The 17,652-nt window shown below is 50.7% G+C and overlaps 1 protein-coding gene across 1 annotated transcript in view; it reads left to right on the top strand.

Annotated features, from left to right (window-relative positions):
- Mapkapk2 (MAPK activated protein kinase 2) overlaps positions 1 to 16,432 on the top strand; it is a 44,068-nt gene extending 27,636 nt beyond the window's left edge. The window contains exons 2-10 of the mRNA XM_070041631.1: positions 11,155 to 11,294; positions 11,561 to 11,625; positions 11,839 to 11,918; positions 12,398 to 12,524; positions 13,076 to 13,151; positions 13,514 to 13,638; positions 14,007 to 14,092; positions 14,215 to 14,295; positions 14,897 to 16,432. Coding sequence (XP_069897732.1) covers positions 11,155 to 11,294; positions 11,561 to 11,625; positions 11,839 to 11,918; positions 12,398 to 12,524; positions 13,076 to 13,151; positions 13,514 to 13,638; positions 14,007 to 14,092; positions 14,215 to 14,295; positions 14,897 to 15,040 — 924 coding nt within the window. The 3' untranslated portion in view covers positions 15,041 to 16,432. The remainder of the gene's footprint in view (positions 1 to 11,154; positions 11,295 to 11,560; positions 11,626 to 11,838; positions 11,919 to 12,397; positions 12,525 to 13,075; positions 13,152 to 13,513; positions 13,639 to 14,006; positions 14,093 to 14,214; positions 14,296 to 14,896) is intronic.
- The last annotated feature ends 1,220 nt before the right edge of the window (positions 16,433 to 17,652 follow it).

The raw sequence follows: 17,652 nt of genomic DNA, 5'->3' as shown, positions 1-17,652 counted from the left end.
AGAGAGTGAGTCTGCCATCTAGACACCAGTTAGAATGTGCAGGTGAGAAAGTGGAGTTCAGATAGGTTGAGGGGCGGGCAGCAAGTCTGAACAGGGAAGCTGGGCTTGGGAGAATCTCTCCAAAGACAACTGGGTCGGTCGTGGTGGGGGACGGAGAGGCTGAGGCCTTCCAAATTTCTATCTGGGAGGCTGGCCACCTGGGCTGCCACCTCCACTTGCTGAGGTTCTGGAGCAGGCTGGAGGGGAGAGTGAGTTCAGTCTGGCATTCACAGCCCATTCTAGTTCCTCCATTAAATGACACTGTATTGGTCACTTAACAGCAATTCCAAGTATTATTTAAGTGCTTTGTCATATCACTCTTTCTAAGGCCTGGCAGAACACTGTGTCTGTATACCTTATAAAACCCAGGCTTCTTGACTTGGGCCTGGCATTCCTTTGGTCTGCAGTGTAATAATTCTGCTAAAAAGGAAATGAGATTAATTTGCCATGGTTGCTCAGGGAAATCAGGTTGGCTTGGTTAAAGTCTTAGTTCATTATCTGTTCTAGTGCTTTGCCAGAGTCTGATATTAAGTGAAGCAACCCATCCTATTTGTCCCTTTTACTCTATAAACAATCAAAATTATATCCTCCTAGATGGCACACTTTGGCTTTACGTACTGTTTGTTTTTTCCTCAGCCTAGGGGGAAACTCAGTCCTGTGCCTGGAATGCACTGAGTTGGGAAGTAGCCTGTCTGTCTGTCTCTGAGCAGAGCTGCTGAGCACCTAGTCTACTGTCCTGGTTTACACCCACCTGCTTTCCTTGCTGCATTTGATTCTTTCTTAAGGTTGGGATCTTTTAGCTTAATCACTGTGGGGTGACTCTTAGTTGGTTCTTTTCTTGGTGTATGTGTAAGAGTGACAAGGTCCTGGGGCTTGAACTCAAGGCTGTCCCTGAGCTTTTATGCTCAAAGTTAGTTCTCTACCACTTGTGCCACAGCTTCAAGAGATAAGTGTCTCACAGATTGTTCAAACTGTGGTCCTCAGGTCACAGCCATTTGAGTAGCTAGGATTACAGGTGTGAGCCACTGGTGCCTGGTTTATAAGTTACTTTTTAGTCTAGCTTGGAATAGAGGCATAGTTTGTGCCTTTAGACACATCTCTGATTTTATATTTTTTATTTTTGTTGGTGGGGCCTGGGCACTCACTGTCCTTGAGCTTCTTTTGCTCAAGACTAGTGCTCTACCACTTTAAGCTACAGCACTACTTCCAGTTTTCTGGTGGTTAATTGGAGGTAAGAGTCTCATAAACTTTCCTGTCTGGGTTAGCTTTGAACCCAGATCTCAGATCTCAACCTCCTGAGTAGTTAGGATCACAGGAGTGAGCTACCAGTGCCCGGCACACCTCTTACTTTTTTTCTTCTGCCTTTGGTTTACTTCTTCATGGACTAGAGCTGTGTCTTCAATGCAACCTTCCTTTTGGGATCTCTGCCTCTCATGTTGCTTTGTTGATGCATCTAGATTGTTAGGATAAACTATTGCTTTTGTCTTCAGGTTATTATTTTTTTCTTCCCCTCTTTGAACTCTAACAAGGTTACTTCCTCCCAGTATGGTAGTCTTGTTTTTATTGTTATTGCTAAGGGGTGTGTGTGTGTGTGTGTGTGTGTGTGTGTGTGTGTGTGTGTGTGTGTGTGTGTGTAAGTGTGTAAGTGTGTAAACATAATTTACTTCCTGGTCAGAATTTAGTCCAGAGTAACAGTTCCCTTAGTTTGCCTTGCTTGTTTCCACGCTGCTGTCCACCCCCCCCCCCCCCCGGCCTTAATGCCAATCCTGGGGCTTGAACTCAGGGCTTTTGGTGGAGTAGTTAATTGGAGATAAGAATCTCATGGGCTTTGAACAGTGCTCCTTGGATCTCAGCCACCAGAGTAGGTAGGATTACAGGTGTGAGCCACCAGTACCCAGCTCCTAGCTTATGTTTTAAGTTGTCTTGAGTTGGGTAGGACAGTTTATCAAATGCCCTGCTTTTAGCAGAATAGAGATAACCCCTGAAAGGTTAACACAGATGGCCTAGTGTTTGTGTTAAAGGGGCTTGAGCTCTGTCTCAGGTCTGGGCCATTTTTGCCAAACCACAGGCAAACTCCTTGCTGTGTGCATTCCCATATTCCCACACACTGATGTGTCTTCTGGTTCTTGGCCTCCTCTCCATGTTCAGCTATTCTCTGGTGAGTGCAACTGTGATGGGTGGTGTGTGCACGTGTGTACACACTGTAGTTTCTTCTTGCCTCCCTTCTCTGCCCTCCGTTCTCCCGTTGATTAGATCGGTTGATTTCGGTGTACATGCACAAATCTTATTTTACTAAATTGGGGTAGTGAAGCTGAGGTTCTTAAAAAAAAAAAAACAAAAAAACAAAACTTCAGCCTTGCTCTGGCAGTTACCCAGGGTCAAGCTGACCCGGGCTGCTTAGGCCAGCAATAGTGCTCCTGCCCTTTTTCTGCTTTTTGTTTGGGTGGTCCTGAGGATTGTGCTCAGGACTCGTGTCTGCTTGCTGATCTGGTACTTGGCCACTTCAGCCACATACCTTCAGCCCTTCTTATTTCTCCTGACCCTTTTCTTTTCTTTCTTTCTTTTCTTTCTGTCTTAGACTCAAGGCCTTGAGCTTGCTTGCTTGCCTGCTACTCTTTGACAATTGAGCCACACCTTTGCTGCTTAGTTTGGAGATGGACTCTAGCACACTTTTCTGGACTGATTGGCTTTAAACCATGATCCTCTAGAGCTCAGCCTAGTAGCTAGGATTGTAAGTATAAGATGGTAGAGCCTAGCTCACCGTGGTTGTTTTGGAGGTAGGGTCTTGCTTTGTGTCCAGGCTTGTCTGGGATTCAGTCCTCCTACTTACGCTTTCACATGTTGCTGGAGATGACAGGCAAGTGCCACTACCTTTAACCCTTGTGCTTCTCCCATAGCTGGGATTATAGGTGCACACAGTTTTACTCAGCCGTTGGTTGAGATGGAGTCTTAAAAACTTCGTTTTTGCCCAGGCTGATCTCAACCTTTTTTTTTTTTTTTTTTGCTGGTCCTAGGGTTAAACTCAGGGCCAGGGTGCTGTCCCTGAGGTTTTGTGCTCAAGGCTAGCACTCTACCATTTGAGCCACAGTGCCACTTCCAGATTTTTTGGTGCTTCATTGGAGGTAAGAATCTCATGGACTCTCCTGCCTGAGCTGGTTTTGAACCTCAATCCTCTGACTCAGCCTTCGGAGTAGCTAGGATGGCAGGTGTGAGCCACTGGTGCCTGGTGTTGATCTTAAACTTTGACCCCCAGATTTCTGCTTTCAAAATACCTAGGGTTGCAAGCGTTAGCCATGGTACCTGGCCCTCCTTTTGTCTTCAAAGACATCTCTGAATTTTTTACAAGCCATATCTAGATACTCTTAAGGGACGTGGCATTTTATTTTCCCTTGCTACTCAAATTTTAGCTTAAACTTGGAGAGCTTAGTGTTTCTTCCTAACAACATCTCCTGACTCTCAGGGAAGGAGGCCTGTGTCCATGTACTGTCTGCCGGTTTCATCCATCAGTATTTATTGTGACTTTTGATCAGGCGGGTCCTGCCTGCGCCAGGACCTGGTAGATGGGAGACATGATAGTCATTTAGGAGGAGGAGACAGACGGGTTGACAGTAAACTAATAATAGCAGTTCAGAGTTTACGTGTTAAAAGCTCCTTTGTTATGTGTGGCAGGGAAGCCCCCCAAATCCAAAGGCTGGAGGTTGGAGCCCAAATCTACCTTTCTCTTTTACTTGCTACATGGCCTTGGGCAAGTTGCTTTACTGGGCTTCGGTTACCACACCTGTACGGAGAGCCAGCAATTGGCTGACTTCCATAGGGCTGTTTGAAGGCTTAAGTGTGGCAATATTTTTCTCTATAAAGTGTACCTGGCACACCTTCCCTTTTGTGCTGGTACTGGGCTTGAACTCAGGACCTGGGCCCTGTCCCTTAGCCTTTTTACTCAAGGCTAGCGCTCTACTCTTAAACCACATTTTCACTTCCAAATGTATGGAAGTTTATTGGAGGTAGGAGTCTCACAGACTTTCTTACCAGGGCTGGCTTTTAATGGCATTTCTCAGATCTCAGCCTCCTGAATGGCTAGGATTACAGGTGTGAGTCACTAGAAAAATCTCCCTCTAGAAGAAATGCAAACATCCATAAGTCCATTTACCCTCTTCTGTGTGTTCAGAAACAACAAAAACAATAAAGTCACACAAAAGGAAGTGTTATTATACATGCTGTTTAATACTTCTCTTTCTTAGTTTTGACAACTTAAAAGGGCTGCAAAGCTTGGCCCATCTTCCTACCATTTATAGTAAACCACTAAATTGCCTTTTGGTATATTAACTTCTTGTCTTTGAATATACTTTAAACATTTGTTCATTCCATTAAAATACCATTCCGTTAAAAAATTAGGACATAAAACATAAAGCCAAAGTGTGATCCTTAACTACTGTCCCGTTTCATAACACCATGTTCTTTCATAGTGGCGATTTAGATGCTTTGTTATTTTATAGGGCGCACAGGGTTCTCCTGTGTGTATCTACTGTCATTTTTCTGATGCATGCCTTCTTGGTGGACTTTTAGATGATTACCAGTCCTATCATTTATTATGTTTGCCATTAAACTGCCTTGTGAATGTCATTTGTAGGCTAGATTCTATCAGGGTAGATACTGAGTCAAGGTTGGAACATTTAGTTTTGATAGGTATGATCAAATTCCTTCAATATGAAACTCGCCACAAAATGAGTGTATTTGAGAGAGACGCTTTCTTCCTGAAGGCTTTTCATAAGTCCAGTTTTGATCAAATGCTAAAAAAGAGTTTTGCAGGTACGGTGCAGTGATCATCCTTTTAAAAAATTTTATTAATATTTCTCCATTAATAATGAGTTGTGTAGCCATCATCTTTCATTTGGCCATCTGTGCTGTGTGCTGTGTGCTGTGTGCTCTGTGTGTGTGTGTGTGTGTGTGTGTGTGTGTGTGTGTGTGTGTGTGTGTGTGTGTGTGTGTGTGTGTGTGTGTGTGTGTACAAGTACTGGACCTTTCACTCAGGGCCTCCCATTCTCCTAATGCTCTACCATTTGAGCCATAGTTTTACTTTTGGCTTTTTTTAAATGATTAGATGGAGATTAGAATCTCACAGCTTTGTCTGCCTGGGCTGGCTTTGAACCGGAACCCTCAGGTCTCAGCCTCCTGAGTAGCTAGCATTTCAGGCATGAGCCACTGTGCCCAGCTCACAGGGAAGCATCCTGTCACCCTTCCTGAGCTTTGCAGAGATTCTGGAAGATTGGGGAGGTGGGGGTGTAGGTCCGTTTATCCTCCCCACAGTGTACAGAGAGGAAGATCAATGGAATTAAGACATATCTGCTTATCATCTGTGGTGTTGGGAGCTGTGTGGATGGATAGGGAAAGGGGACATGTCTCCCCAGCACATAGGCAGCTGTTGGCAGTTGGGGGACTGAGATTCTCACCACCATGGCTGTTTTATAGTGGCCCAGATCACAATGAGTAATTAAAACAAGACTTGGTTGGAAGTAGTTTCTTATATGCCTCCTATACTGCCGTGTAAGCCCTATGTGGAAGGGTTGTTCCAGCCCGTATCTGTCGTGGTCTCTGGGCCAGTGAGGGCATTGCTGGGCACTCCAGGTTCTGATGAGGGAGGTGGTTCTGTGCTGATGAGATCCAGTGCTGTGTGCTTCTTTCCCAGGTCCCTCTCAGCCCTTGGATCTAGGGATGAGGGTTCTAGAGGGACTGCTGGAAACAGCAGACTATCTTTCAGCCTCTCTTCTTTTAGCGTTGATTTGTCCCATGTGGGATTCTCTGTGTGTGGGCGGGGTATACATTTTTGAACCTGATAACACGGTGTTGCATTCTCCTGAAGGCTGTGTCTGTATCTCAGGCTAGGTCAGAGCCCATAGAGCTGGAGGAGGAAGGAACAGGTTCTTGCTTGACACTTGCAAAAGTTAGATCCTAACCTGTAGACCTCGGGGGAAGGGAGTTGGGCTGCCTAGAGGAGGTGCTAGTCTTCCGTGGTAAGGCTGAGGTGTGTACAGCTTACAGTCAATTAAAGTTTACAGAGCTGAGCTTGAAAGGAACAGATGTGAATTGTAAACTACCTTGGCAATAAAGATGCACAGCAAAGGAAATTGGCATCAGCTGACATTTTATTTTTCAGAGATAATTGCTATGAACAATTTACTGAGTATTATTGGCCTTTCTGTGTTTACATGTATAGACAAATACGTGTCTGTGTGCATAGGTTTAGCTGCGTGTGGATACAAATGAATACAGATACAGAGATGGTATTGTACTGCACTCCAGGTTTTATAATGTGCTTTTTTCATTTGCTATCAGATCCTTTCTAGAGACTTAAGCTAAATTCATTATAGAATAGGAGAGTTTGATTAGGACTCCAGTCCTCATTAAATATTCCTCCTAGTTTTGGTAGGTGTAGGTGGAACAGGTAACTGGTAGACATCAAGCTCCTTTAGCCCTCTCTGGAGCAAGTAAGTTGCCCTCAGCTGCACCCACTAGTACTTCAGGGTGGAATTTCAGCCTCAGGGACTTTGCACCAAAGTCTGCCGGCTCTGATTCCCTCTGTTGCTGTCCAGGGCAGCCCTTGTGCTCTCTGTCTTCCATGGGGTTGGGGGGAAAGGGAGCTTTAGGGACAGCAAGAGAGCAGGGTTTAAAGTCTAGCCCTGTCACAATTGGCTGGAAGGCCTTGAACTAATCTGCCAATACTGAATTATCTCTTCTGTAAAATAGAACATTCCCTCCCAGGGTGGGTGAGAAGCCCACTGGAAGTAGCCATTTCACTGGGAGTCCCCCCCCCCCCCAAACCGGGCCTGCTGCCCACCTACACACTGTGCTCTAGAGGTGGAGACTCCCCCACCGTGGCTGCTCTCCAAGGCTGCCTCCTCCATTCCTCTCACCCTGAGTTGTGCCCAAGGCCACCATCCCCCACGGGGTACACAAGAAGCTTCTGTGGTCCAGGGAGAAAGGCAGATGGCCCTGGCCTGAAGACATGCTGGGATTGGCATGACACAAGGGCTTTCCCCTGGCCCTGAGGAAGGCAGAGGCCTCACTTTACACCGCACCACACACCCACAATGCACTGGGTGCCTGGACTGGACTCTTCTGTCATCCTTGGGACCAGATCAGAGCTGGTCCCAGAAGGGCTGGCCTGCCTTCTCCTGTTACACATGCACCCCCACCTCCAGCTGTCTTTAGGTGGTTTGGGGAAGGAGAGCCCAGGGCTGTCATGCCTGCCCTGGGTTGTGGGGGACCCCCCCCCTCCCGCACTGCCTAGTGCTTGAGCTAAGAATTAACTCCTGTGTGGAATGGGGATGGTGGGTCCCAGCTGCACACCCCCGTGGGACTAACACATGGAGAGCAGGAGCGGAAAAGGGACAGCAGACACACTTGCAGCACCCCATCCGTGCTCTGTTCCATGAGGTACATGCGCAGCACTAGAAAGGGTAAGCTAGGTTATTATGTCCTTTAACGGAGGAAGAGACAGGCACAGAGCAGTCAAAGTCTCCCTAGTTTATATAGCTAGTGAGGAGTGACGTTCCCAGGCCTTTCTCATATCTGCCTTGCTGGCAGTCCTGGGATCCCTTTTCTTTCCTTTTTCCTGGCTTTCAGCTTGGTTTAAAATGTCATCTTCCCCCTCACCCCACTCCCGCCCCTCGCCTGTATCCTGTGATAGAAGGTCCCATGGAGGGGTAGAGGAGACCAGGTAGAACCTGAATCCAGGGCCCCAGACTGCTTCCTGGAACAACATTTGGGTGGCTCCTGGGTCTCCCTTGCTGCCTTCCTCTCTTCCTCTTAGAGGGTCTTCCCCTAGTGGGGCCTGTGAGGCTGTTAGCCCTGTAGGCAGCCTTGGCTAGCCTAGCATTGCGGGCTAGCACACACAGCACTTAACGCTAACTCTTCCGCAGTGCAAGAGGATTTTGGGCTGAGGCCAAGTGACTGTTCCAAGCTTAGCATGAGTGTCACAAAGTCAATCTCCTCCCCCCCCCCCCCCCACTCATTGACTAAAAGGCCTAAGGCTCTTCAGTGGGAAGGTCCCTCCTTCTAGTCCCTATCCCTTCCACTTGTGGTCCTTGGCCTTGCCCATAAGACTCTGCTGGCTTCTGGTGGCATCTGGGCCTCTAGCTCCCTCTGCTGGTGGTCCCTGGCAGTGTCCTTGGAGCTGCTCCTCCCTCCCCCCCCCCCCCCCTTCTGGTGGCGATTCTCTGGTTCAGGGCTAGTCCAGCACTCTGCACTGTTACCTGCCAAAGGCAGGCAAAGCAACAGTTGCATTTGGGATGCCCAGGTGTGACATGGGCTTGGGTCTTGATGGTCCTCACTGAATATGGTGCTGGTTGGTTAGAGCAGAGAACTGATGTGCAAGTGTTAGTGAATCGGATACAGATGGAACCGAGCCTACTCTCCAGCTTACCCCACTCCAGGGCAGTGCTCTGGGTTTTCAGTGATACAAGCCTTTCTGATCACAAGGCACTTAGAAGGGTTTGCTTCATTAGATGCTTCCAAGGGCTCTGTGAGCAAAAGTCGAGGCAGGTGGACAGGCTCGGGCAGTTAATGACCTCTGCAAGGCTATGTGCACCCAAGCCCTCATCTCCCCTGCTTGTATTCTCCAGCCATACCTTGCCTGTTGCAGTAAATTGGATTGTTCTCAAGCTTTCATTCTCCAGTGCCTGTAGGGGGCGACAGAGGTCCTTCCTGCTTGGCTGTTCTGGAAACTTAGGCCCCTGAACCCTTTGAATGTAACACCTTTGTAGCACATAACCCAGGATGGTGGTAGTATACCACCATGCCAGACACAGAAAACATTTTATTGTCCTTTTGGATAGACAAGAGAATTTCTTTGCCAGGAAAGGTGATCTGCCATACCTTTGCTGGAACTCTGCCTGATGTGTTTGGCTCTGGTGCAGCCTGTCTTCTATGTCTGGTCTACGGTGTGAAACCTGCTGGCCCATCCCTCCATATGAGTCCTGGACATGGGTACCAGTGCTGGGGTCATATATGATCCCCAGATGGATCTCAAACCAAAGTTCTGGACCCCAGACCAAAGTTGCCAGAGTCTCAGAACTTCTGTCTTGACCCCATTGGCCTGTTCAGAGGGTGACAAACACTAAAGGTTTTTATCAGTCCTGGCTCTGGAAGACGCCAAGGGCCTGGCCTGGGAATTGCTTCAATACCTTGGCTCTCTTGCTGTCTGTCGTGAATCCCTCTACCATTTCTTCTTTTTCCCTTCTGTCCTGTGTAGCATGATGGAGAACTAGAAAAGAGATTTGGTTAGCAAGCATTTTCAGTATTTACCTCTTGTATCTCCACTTCCCCTTCCCACTAGCCTGAACTTTCAGATTGGAACTCTGTGTACTTTTGAAATTGAGCACAATGCATGGCCCATGGTAGTCTATGCTTGTTGAATTCAGTTTTAGGTACCTGAAATTGGCCAGTGCCTCTCAGTATTTCTCTTAAGAGTGTGCGAAAGTATACTAAGCTTTTTAAAATTCAATTTTATTTTATTGCAAAGGTGATGTACAGAGGGGTTAGTTACATAAGTAAGGTAATGAGTACATTTCTTGTCGAACAATGTTAACCTCCTCCCTTGTTTTTTCCTACTTTCCCTCCCCCGACTCCCTTCCCCCCAAGCTGTAAAGTTCATTTCCAACCTAGTGTCACGTGAGTATCGCTGTTGCATTGGTTCTCCCTTTGTCCTTTGTCGCACCGTTTTGTTATTCCCCTTCCCTTCCCCCAGTCAGATAAATGTATATACAAGACATGTACCGAAATTTAAAAAGTGCCATAAATTGAAACTAATGAATATGAACTCCAAGATATGGAAATAGAAGGCTTTTTTTAAAAATGTACTGTGTGAAGTTAATTCTTTTTTATTTCGTTTTTTTTCTTCCTTTGGTTTATGCCTGCTGTAACTGTTTTTGATTTTGGTACCCTGTGTCTTGTATACTAAACTTTTTTTCTCCTGGTCCAGCCAAACTCATGAAGTAGAAAAGTGGCCGAACTATGTCCATATGCAGTTTACCTTACATGGCCACACGGCGGCAGTGTGAGCCCACAGGGAATCTCACCTGCAAACTTTTGGGCCCAGCACACTCCATAGGAGACAACAGCTATTAGTGATTCTTTCTGGACACCTGTGGGGGGCTTCAACTTTCTTAAAAGCTGGGCAGTTTAAACAGCCAGAAATGTTTTTGGTCATACCAAGAAGAAGTCATGAGGGCTACTTGGCCATGTAACCAGGATCCAGGTCTCTGCTGTCTGTCGCACACTGTCCTCATAAGCCTGCCTCCTTATGATACCAAAGTGACTGGCGTGGTCCCAAGTACTAGATACAGCAAAGATGACGTAGATTCCCACACTTTTTTTTTTTTTTTTGGTTGGATCCTCTCGGTCCCTACAAAGTTCTCCTGGGCCTGTTGAGTGTTAGGCACGCAGCCAGACCAGTCAGTCAGCAGCAAAGGATGGAACCAGTGAGACTGGCGCGCAGTCAGGGCTTAGCCTCTGGGACAGGTGAGATCCCAGCATCGCTTTTCATTCCTGGATGCTTGGTCCAGAAAACAAGAGGGGACTGGAACAAGGCTCAGCTAGTTCCATATCTTGCTCAAGATTGTAAAACTGGTAAGAACTGGAATTCAGGCCTCTAGAGGCCATCTGTTGGTTGGGTGAAGTAAACTACAGGGAGAAAGAACACTGGCTCTGGATCTGGTGTGTGGTGACCTTGGAGACACCTTTTCCTGCTGTCTGGAATCTCCCTCTCTAGGCCCCTTTCCATGACCGTTGTGGTTCTTCTTTCTCTGCACACCCTGTCACCACTCTTCCTGACACCTGACCCTGACCGCCACCTGCTTTTTTAGTACACTTACCTGTTGTAGGCTCCATTGTCCAGAATGACCCCAGGGCTGGTCTCAGCCTGCCTCTCAAGGCCTCACCGGTCAGTTGAGGTTCCATGTTGCGCAGTCCTCCTGGCTTCCAGAAGGGGGAGCCAGAGAGGAAGCTGGAGAGGCTGAGAGATGTGGGCGTGGCATGTGGGCCTGGGCTTGGAGTGGACCCATGGGAAGGGAGAGGTCATCCTGTTCAGCCTGGGTCACTCAGGAGACACTGGCCTTGCAGATGCTCCAGGACTGTCCCAAGGCTCGCAGGGAGGTGGAGCTGCACTGGCGGGCCTCCCAGTGCCCACACATCGTGCGTATTGTGGACGTTTATGAGAATCTGTATGCGGGAAGGAAGTGCCTGCTGATCGTCATGGAGTGGTAAGCAGCCAGGTGGAGACCTGTACAGCCATGAGTCTTGAGGTCCTGATGGGACTCCATCAGAAGGAGGGCTGTGGGCTTACATTAGACTCCTGCCCCGCCTGTCCCCGGGCCTTGCTTGCTGGGACATCTCTCCCTCTGAGGACAGCCCATTGCTTTGACGCTTGGAATGTGAATGCTTGCCTTCTGCCGGGGACCATGGTGCACGGGTGGGGGGAGGAGGGGCTCTGGGTTCCTAGCTCTCATGCACTGTGGCTTTCCTGCAGTCTGGATGGTGGGGAACTCTTCAGCCGAATCCAGGACCGGGGAGACCAAGCGTTCACAGAAAGAGGTAAGAAGGGTTCTGCTGTGGGGACAGGCAGCGGGAGTGTGCAGGGCCTGGTGGAGGCCAGGCCGTGCCTCCCGCAGCCTCTCCTCCAGCAGAGTGGACGTCCTCTTCGTTCTTTCTGGGGTGCAGGATGGTGGGTGGTGGTGAGCTGGCTGCTAGTGTATGGGGCTTTCAAGCCCACGGACACGTCTCTGTCATCCTTTCCCCTCTCCGTAGAAGCGTCAGAAATCATGAAGAGCATTGGCGAGGCCATCCAGTATTTGCACTCGATCAACATTGCTCATCGAGACGTCAAGGTACCTTGTTCGAGTGCTTTGTAGGCTGTGTGGGAGGGCTGCGGCCTAGGACCAGAAGGGACCGGGAGGATGCTATGGGGGCTGAAAGGGGCCTGCAGAGGCGGAGCTTCACTTGCATCAGTGGGAATGCTGCATGTGGGCCAGGTTCGTTTAGAACAGACTGGTGAGGCCATTGCCACCCTTGCTGAGCCCACGGTACTCGGGGAGCTCTCCACATACTGACTTCCGGCTGCCTGGGCAGATGGGGCAGCCCTGTGAGGGCCCTGCCCTGTGGTTCTCATCCGTATCTAGTTTCTGTCCCGGTGATGAACGTTCATGGGGGTTCCCGTGTTCGCCTGTCATCTCCAGGGCCAGCCTCTGTTCACATGGAGTGCTGTGCAGGGGGCCGGGATTAGTGACAGTCTTTTATCTTTTTGGGGTCTGACAGCCTCCCCCAGGTCCGACAAGGTTGGTAAGCATCTCTCTGTCTCTTTCTATAGCCTGAGAATCTCTTATACACCTCCAAAAGGCCCAATGCCATTCTGAAACTCACTGACTTTGGTTTTGCCAAGGAGACCACGAGCCACAACTCCTTGACCACTCCTTGTTATACGCCGTACTATGTGGGTGAGTCCAGAGGAGGCCCGGGCTTCTTGTCCATCCCACAATGCATCTCACTAGCTCCTTTACTGGCCTCAGGGGCCACAGGTCCTTGCGCAGCCCAGTCCTCATGGCCCTTGCTGGCGTTGGTTCTGATGAGATCCCATCAGAAGCAAGGCTGTGGAATTCAACTAGGACCGAGGAATTGTAGAAATCCTCCGCCTGCGATTATGGGCAGGGTTTTATATGCCCACGCACTGTTTGGGATGTGCCATCATTTCTGTGAGGTCGTCATTGGCATCTGGGACCCAGATGTGGCTCTGGAGTCCCTGCTGACTATTCTAAAACAAACTCCCACAGCATGCTTATGAAGTTAAATGGACAGCACGGATTTGCAAGTCTCCAGTAGTTCAGGAAGCTGCAGGGTGCCCCCTGGGGGGGGGAGTTTTCTGCTCCCCGCCCCCCCGTGCAGTGTTCTTCCCTTCGTGATGGTCCAGGTGTTGGGGGAATCTCATCTACAGAGACCCTGGGTAGGTGTCAGTGTTCTGAGGGCCACAATGTTGGTCTTTGGTTTGCAGCTCCAGAAGTGCTGGGCCCAGAGAAGTATGACAAGTCATGTGACATGTGGTCCTTGGGTGTCATCATGTACATCCTGTGAGTGTGCGGGGCAGGGGGCGGGCTGGCTGGGCTGGCTGGGGGGCAGGGCAGGGAGTCAGGGTGGCCAGGCCCTCTCCAGGACAAGGGGAAGAGGCAAATGTCAGTAATCCCCTTTTGAGTGGGGGATTCCCCGGGAATCCCCCTCCTGCCCCCTTCTCTCAGCCTGTAGTGGGATCTGCCAGGTGGGGTAGAAACTAGCCCATGGGCACGTGGTGAAGACCCTTGGGATAGTGCATGGCGGGTCTGAACTGTCCTTCGACTATTGTGCCTCTATCAAGGAGCCCCTATTTCTCTGTGACCTTTACAAGGAGAAGAGACTTTTGACACCCTTGTCCTGTCTGGTCCTCTCCTCCTGACAGGCTGTGTGGGTACCCTCCCTTCTATTCCAACCATGGCCTTGCCATCTCTCCGGGCATGAAGACTCGCATCCGAATGGGCCAGTATGAATTTCCCAACCCAGAATGGTCAGAAGTATCAGAAGAAGGTATGAAATTGGCCTTTTGGGACAAGATGAAGAGCCCTTGGTGTGTGTGAGTGTGTGAGTGTGTGCGTGCGTGTGTGTGTGTGTGTGTGTGTGTGTGTGTGTATGCGCGCGCGCGCATGCGTGCCTGACATATATGTTGATGTGCCTGTGGGTATCTCACTTGTGGGTCTACGCCTGCCAGGTGTGTTTTGTCAGGAGCCGAGGTCAGGCCTGGGCCATGAGGCTGGGTAGGAGCTGTCATAATGGACCTCAGCTCCCTGGGGAACCGGCTCCGCCATGTGATCCCCACTGCTTTAGGCCTGGTTTCTCTAACAACTATACACAGGGAGTGGCCTCTGAGCTGTCCCCGTCCTTCCCCCGCCCCACAGTGAAGATGCTGATCCGGAACCTGCTGAAAACAGAGCCTACCCAGAGAATGACCATCACAGAGTTCATGAACCACCCCTGGATCATGGTAAGTCTGGCAGCCTGGAATGCTCTAGAACTGAGAACATTAGCCCTCAGGACAGCAGGGTCTTAGCCAGCACTCCCCCTCCCCCCCAGGCTTTTACTTGATCTCCTTTTCTCTCTCCTCAGCAATCTACAAAGGTCCCTCAGACGCCACTGCACACCAGCCGGGTCCTGAAGGAAGACAAGGAGCGGTGGGAAGACGTGAAGGTGAGGGGGGCTCGGAGTGGGGGGCTCAGCAGAGGCTGAGCCTCTGGTGGCACCAGCTGGGGACAGCATGGTCTGCCTCCCCACCCCCCCAGGGGTGCCTCCGACAGGAGCAGTACCTGAGCTGCTTGTAGGCAGAAGTGATTTCCTCTCAGAACTGTGCTGGCGATGTCCCACCCCCCCCCCCCCCCCCCCCGGTCTCCACTAGGATCTCTCCATCTAGGCCATCTCGCACATCCCATTTTGCAGATGAGAAAACTGAAGTCCAGAGAAGGCCAGTAATCTATTTAGATCATACAGTTGGTGACTGGCCTGAGACTGGACCCAGAACTGCTGACCCCTGGCCTAGGGCTTTTGTAGGGCATCTGGGGAGAACAGTAGGGCAGCCTTGACCTCTGGGCTCGGGGCAAGCGATTGTTAGCAGCATGGACTCACTGACCGGCCTGTCCTCTTCTCTCCTGTTCTGGTGTTTCGCCCTCCTCCTGCCCTACCTTGTGTCTTGTCTCTTCTGTGCGCTGTCTCTCTCTTTCTGTCTCTCTGGTGCATCGTTGGGCTTTTTCTCTATTGCCCCTTTCTGACACAATCCCTCACTGCCCTGACCCAGGAGGAGATGACCAGTGCCTTGGCCACGATGCGTGTTGACTATGAGCAGATCAAGATCAAAAAGATCGAAGACGCGTCCAACCCTTTGCTTCTGAAGAGGAGGAAGAAAGCGCGGGCTCTGGAGGCAGCAGCGCTGGCTCACTGAGCCGCCGGCCTCCCGCTCTGCCGGAGGACAAGCAATAACTCTACAGGAATGGACACGGATCGCCCACCTCTGCTTTCTCTGCTCCTCAGCTGCATGGAGCCCAGAACCGCGGTGGCGGCTGAATTTCGCCTTTGGCTCGGGCCACCTGGAGGGGGAAGGCTGGGAGGCTGTGGAAGAGGGGCAAGGTGCTCTCAAACCTGTGCTCGTTTTGCAATTTTATCAGTCATCTGACTTAGAATTTTTATGGAATCTCTTTTATTGTCTTTTCTCCCCTACTCTTCCTCCCTCTGCCCCCCCCCCCCCCAGTGGGTACTGCCAAGGTTTGGAGATTGTCCAAGGGTATTGTGGGAAGACATTACAGGGAGTGTCCCACGTTGTCCCATCTGCCTCCCCCTGTGTTCCTGGTATAGGCCGGAGCCCTCCTTGGATCAGGTGCGGGGGGTCCAGCCACCTCCTCTGCTGGGGTCCTCACCCGTGTGCCGAGCTGATAGGAGTGAGTGCGAGCGTGTGTGCATGTGTGCGTGTTCAGATCTGCACTGGGGCTGTGCACGTGAGGGTGCCCCGCCCCCGCCCCTGCCTTTCCGAGCTGCCGAAGTGCCTGGGAAGCCTGACGAGGAGCCAGGTGGCCGCGGCTTGTGTGCTCACTGGGGAAGGGGCAGCAGGCGGCTGGGCACCAGCACAGCCATCAACAATACTGGATCCCCCCCCTTCCCTCTCAGGACCCCCTCTCCCTGGAAGCATCAGTCCTAGATTCCTGAGGGGGGCACCTCTATGAATGGCCCCTCTTCTTCCCCTTCCTGCCATTATTAACTTGTTCCTGTTGATTTTTTTTTTTGTTTTGTTTTTTTGGTTCAGTTTCTAGCCATTGCTCAGTGGGCCGCCTCTCAGCTCACATGGGCGAGCCTGGGCAGGTCGTACCGCGAAGCCTTCGGGTCTCATGCATCTCTCCTGGTCTCTGGGCATCAGCCAGCCTCCCCTTGTGGACAACAGCAGGACCGGTGCTGTGGTCCTCCTTTAAACTTCCACTGTGTGGCCTCGTGGGTAGGGGAAGTCTTCGCACCAAAGATGTCCCGACTCTGCCCCCTATCCACTAGCCACCTTCCCTCCCCTCACCCCTCACAACAACTCAGCCTGTGAAGGGGGAGGAGCTCCCAGTATTGAAGAGGAGCAGGTAGGGCGAGTCCTTCATGCCATGGTCCTCCCTTCCCTTCCCTTTGGAGGAGGGGTGGCTCCCTCAGGGGTTGGTGGTGGAGGGGCTCCCGGGTTCCTCTAGCCTGGGGGCAGGGCAGCCCCTCCCTCATCTGTGTGATGGTGTGTCCAGCACTCAGACTGTTGTAAACTGTTGTTTTGTATGAGCAAAATTGTCTTTACTAAACAGATTTAATAGTTGAACGTTTCTTTCTCTTCATTCCTGGGGCTCAGGCTCTTCACCCCTCACCTCTGCTTTGCCTACCCATAGAAAGTTTTGTATACTGAATGCAGAATTTGGGAGGGGAAAAGATGACCTCCCCAGATGGTACTCAAAGCAGCATCACCCCACTGTGGGCCAAGGGGAGGATGTAGTGTGGGGATTGTGAGTGCTGCTCTTCTTCAGAGCTGGGAAGGGTGGTAGGCCGTGAGGCCTGAGGAGCCCTTTCCCTTTTGACAATATGGCTTCATGAACCAAGCTGCCTCTCAGTCCAAGAATCTTGTACCTGCATGGCCACTATCTGGTGGCTATTCACTTGGCCTGGGGAGGGGTCAGGGCTGAGGAAGGGAGCGCGCAGGCAGTAATACCTGAGAATTCCAGCAGGGGGTGGTAGGGATCAGCCAAGTAACCAAGGTGCCCTGAGCTGGAAGAGACCTCAGGCTTCCAGTGAGTCAGTTTCCTCCTAAGACCGTAGATGAACTGGCTTGCCTTGGTCCAGTCTAGAGTCGAATCTGATTTGCCGTTCACATGGCTGCTCCTCCCAGTCACGTGAATGTTACATCCCTGGATCATTTCACCTGGGCCATCCTCAGCTGGCAGGGAGAGAGGCATAGCGGAGATGGTTAGTATCTCTGCTGTATGGGTTTATTGACTGATGGGGAGAAGTACTGGGCTGGAAGAGAGACTTGCCTGTCCCCTTCGCTACCAAAGCCAGCTGGGGTCCCCACTGAGCCTGTGACTCCCAGAGACTTTCCCATCACACTGAAGAGCGCCGCCCAGAGTGAGGAGGAGCTCCTGCTTCCAAAGAAATCCATAAGAGAAAGGCGGTGGGGGAGGGCAAGGGCAGCAGCCAAGAAGGGAGAAGGAGGTTGTGGAAGCTCAGCCATCTGAGTTCAGAGGCAGTATCAGGTTCCTGTTGTTGCTGTGATATAATTAGTAGCAAATTTGGGCCTTAGACCCTCACTTGGCTTTTTCACTCAAGGCTAGTGCTCCACCACGCCACTGGAATTACCGCTCCACTTCAGCTTTTTGGTGGTCAATTGGAGATAAGACTCCCACAGACTTAACTGTTGAGGCTGGCTTCACACCGTGCTCCTCAGCTCTCTCCCACCTGAGTAGCTAGGATCATAGGCATGAGCCACTTGCACCAGGCTCAGACCTCCTTCAAAATATGCACAGGAGGTGCCAGAAGTGGCAGGAACTA

This window comes from Dipodomys merriami, unplaced genomic scaffold, assembly GCF_024711535.1.
Source record: "Dipodomys merriami isolate MVZ:Mamm:240054 unplaced genomic scaffold, mDipMer1.0.p SCAF_31, whole genome shotgun sequence".
Classification (NCBI taxonomy): Eukaryota; Metazoa; Chordata; class Mammalia; order Rodentia; family Heteromyidae; genus Dipodomys; species Dipodomys merriami.
The sequence above is the reverse complement of the archived record's forward strand: the minus strand, read 5'-3'. Positions and strand labels throughout refer to the sequence as shown.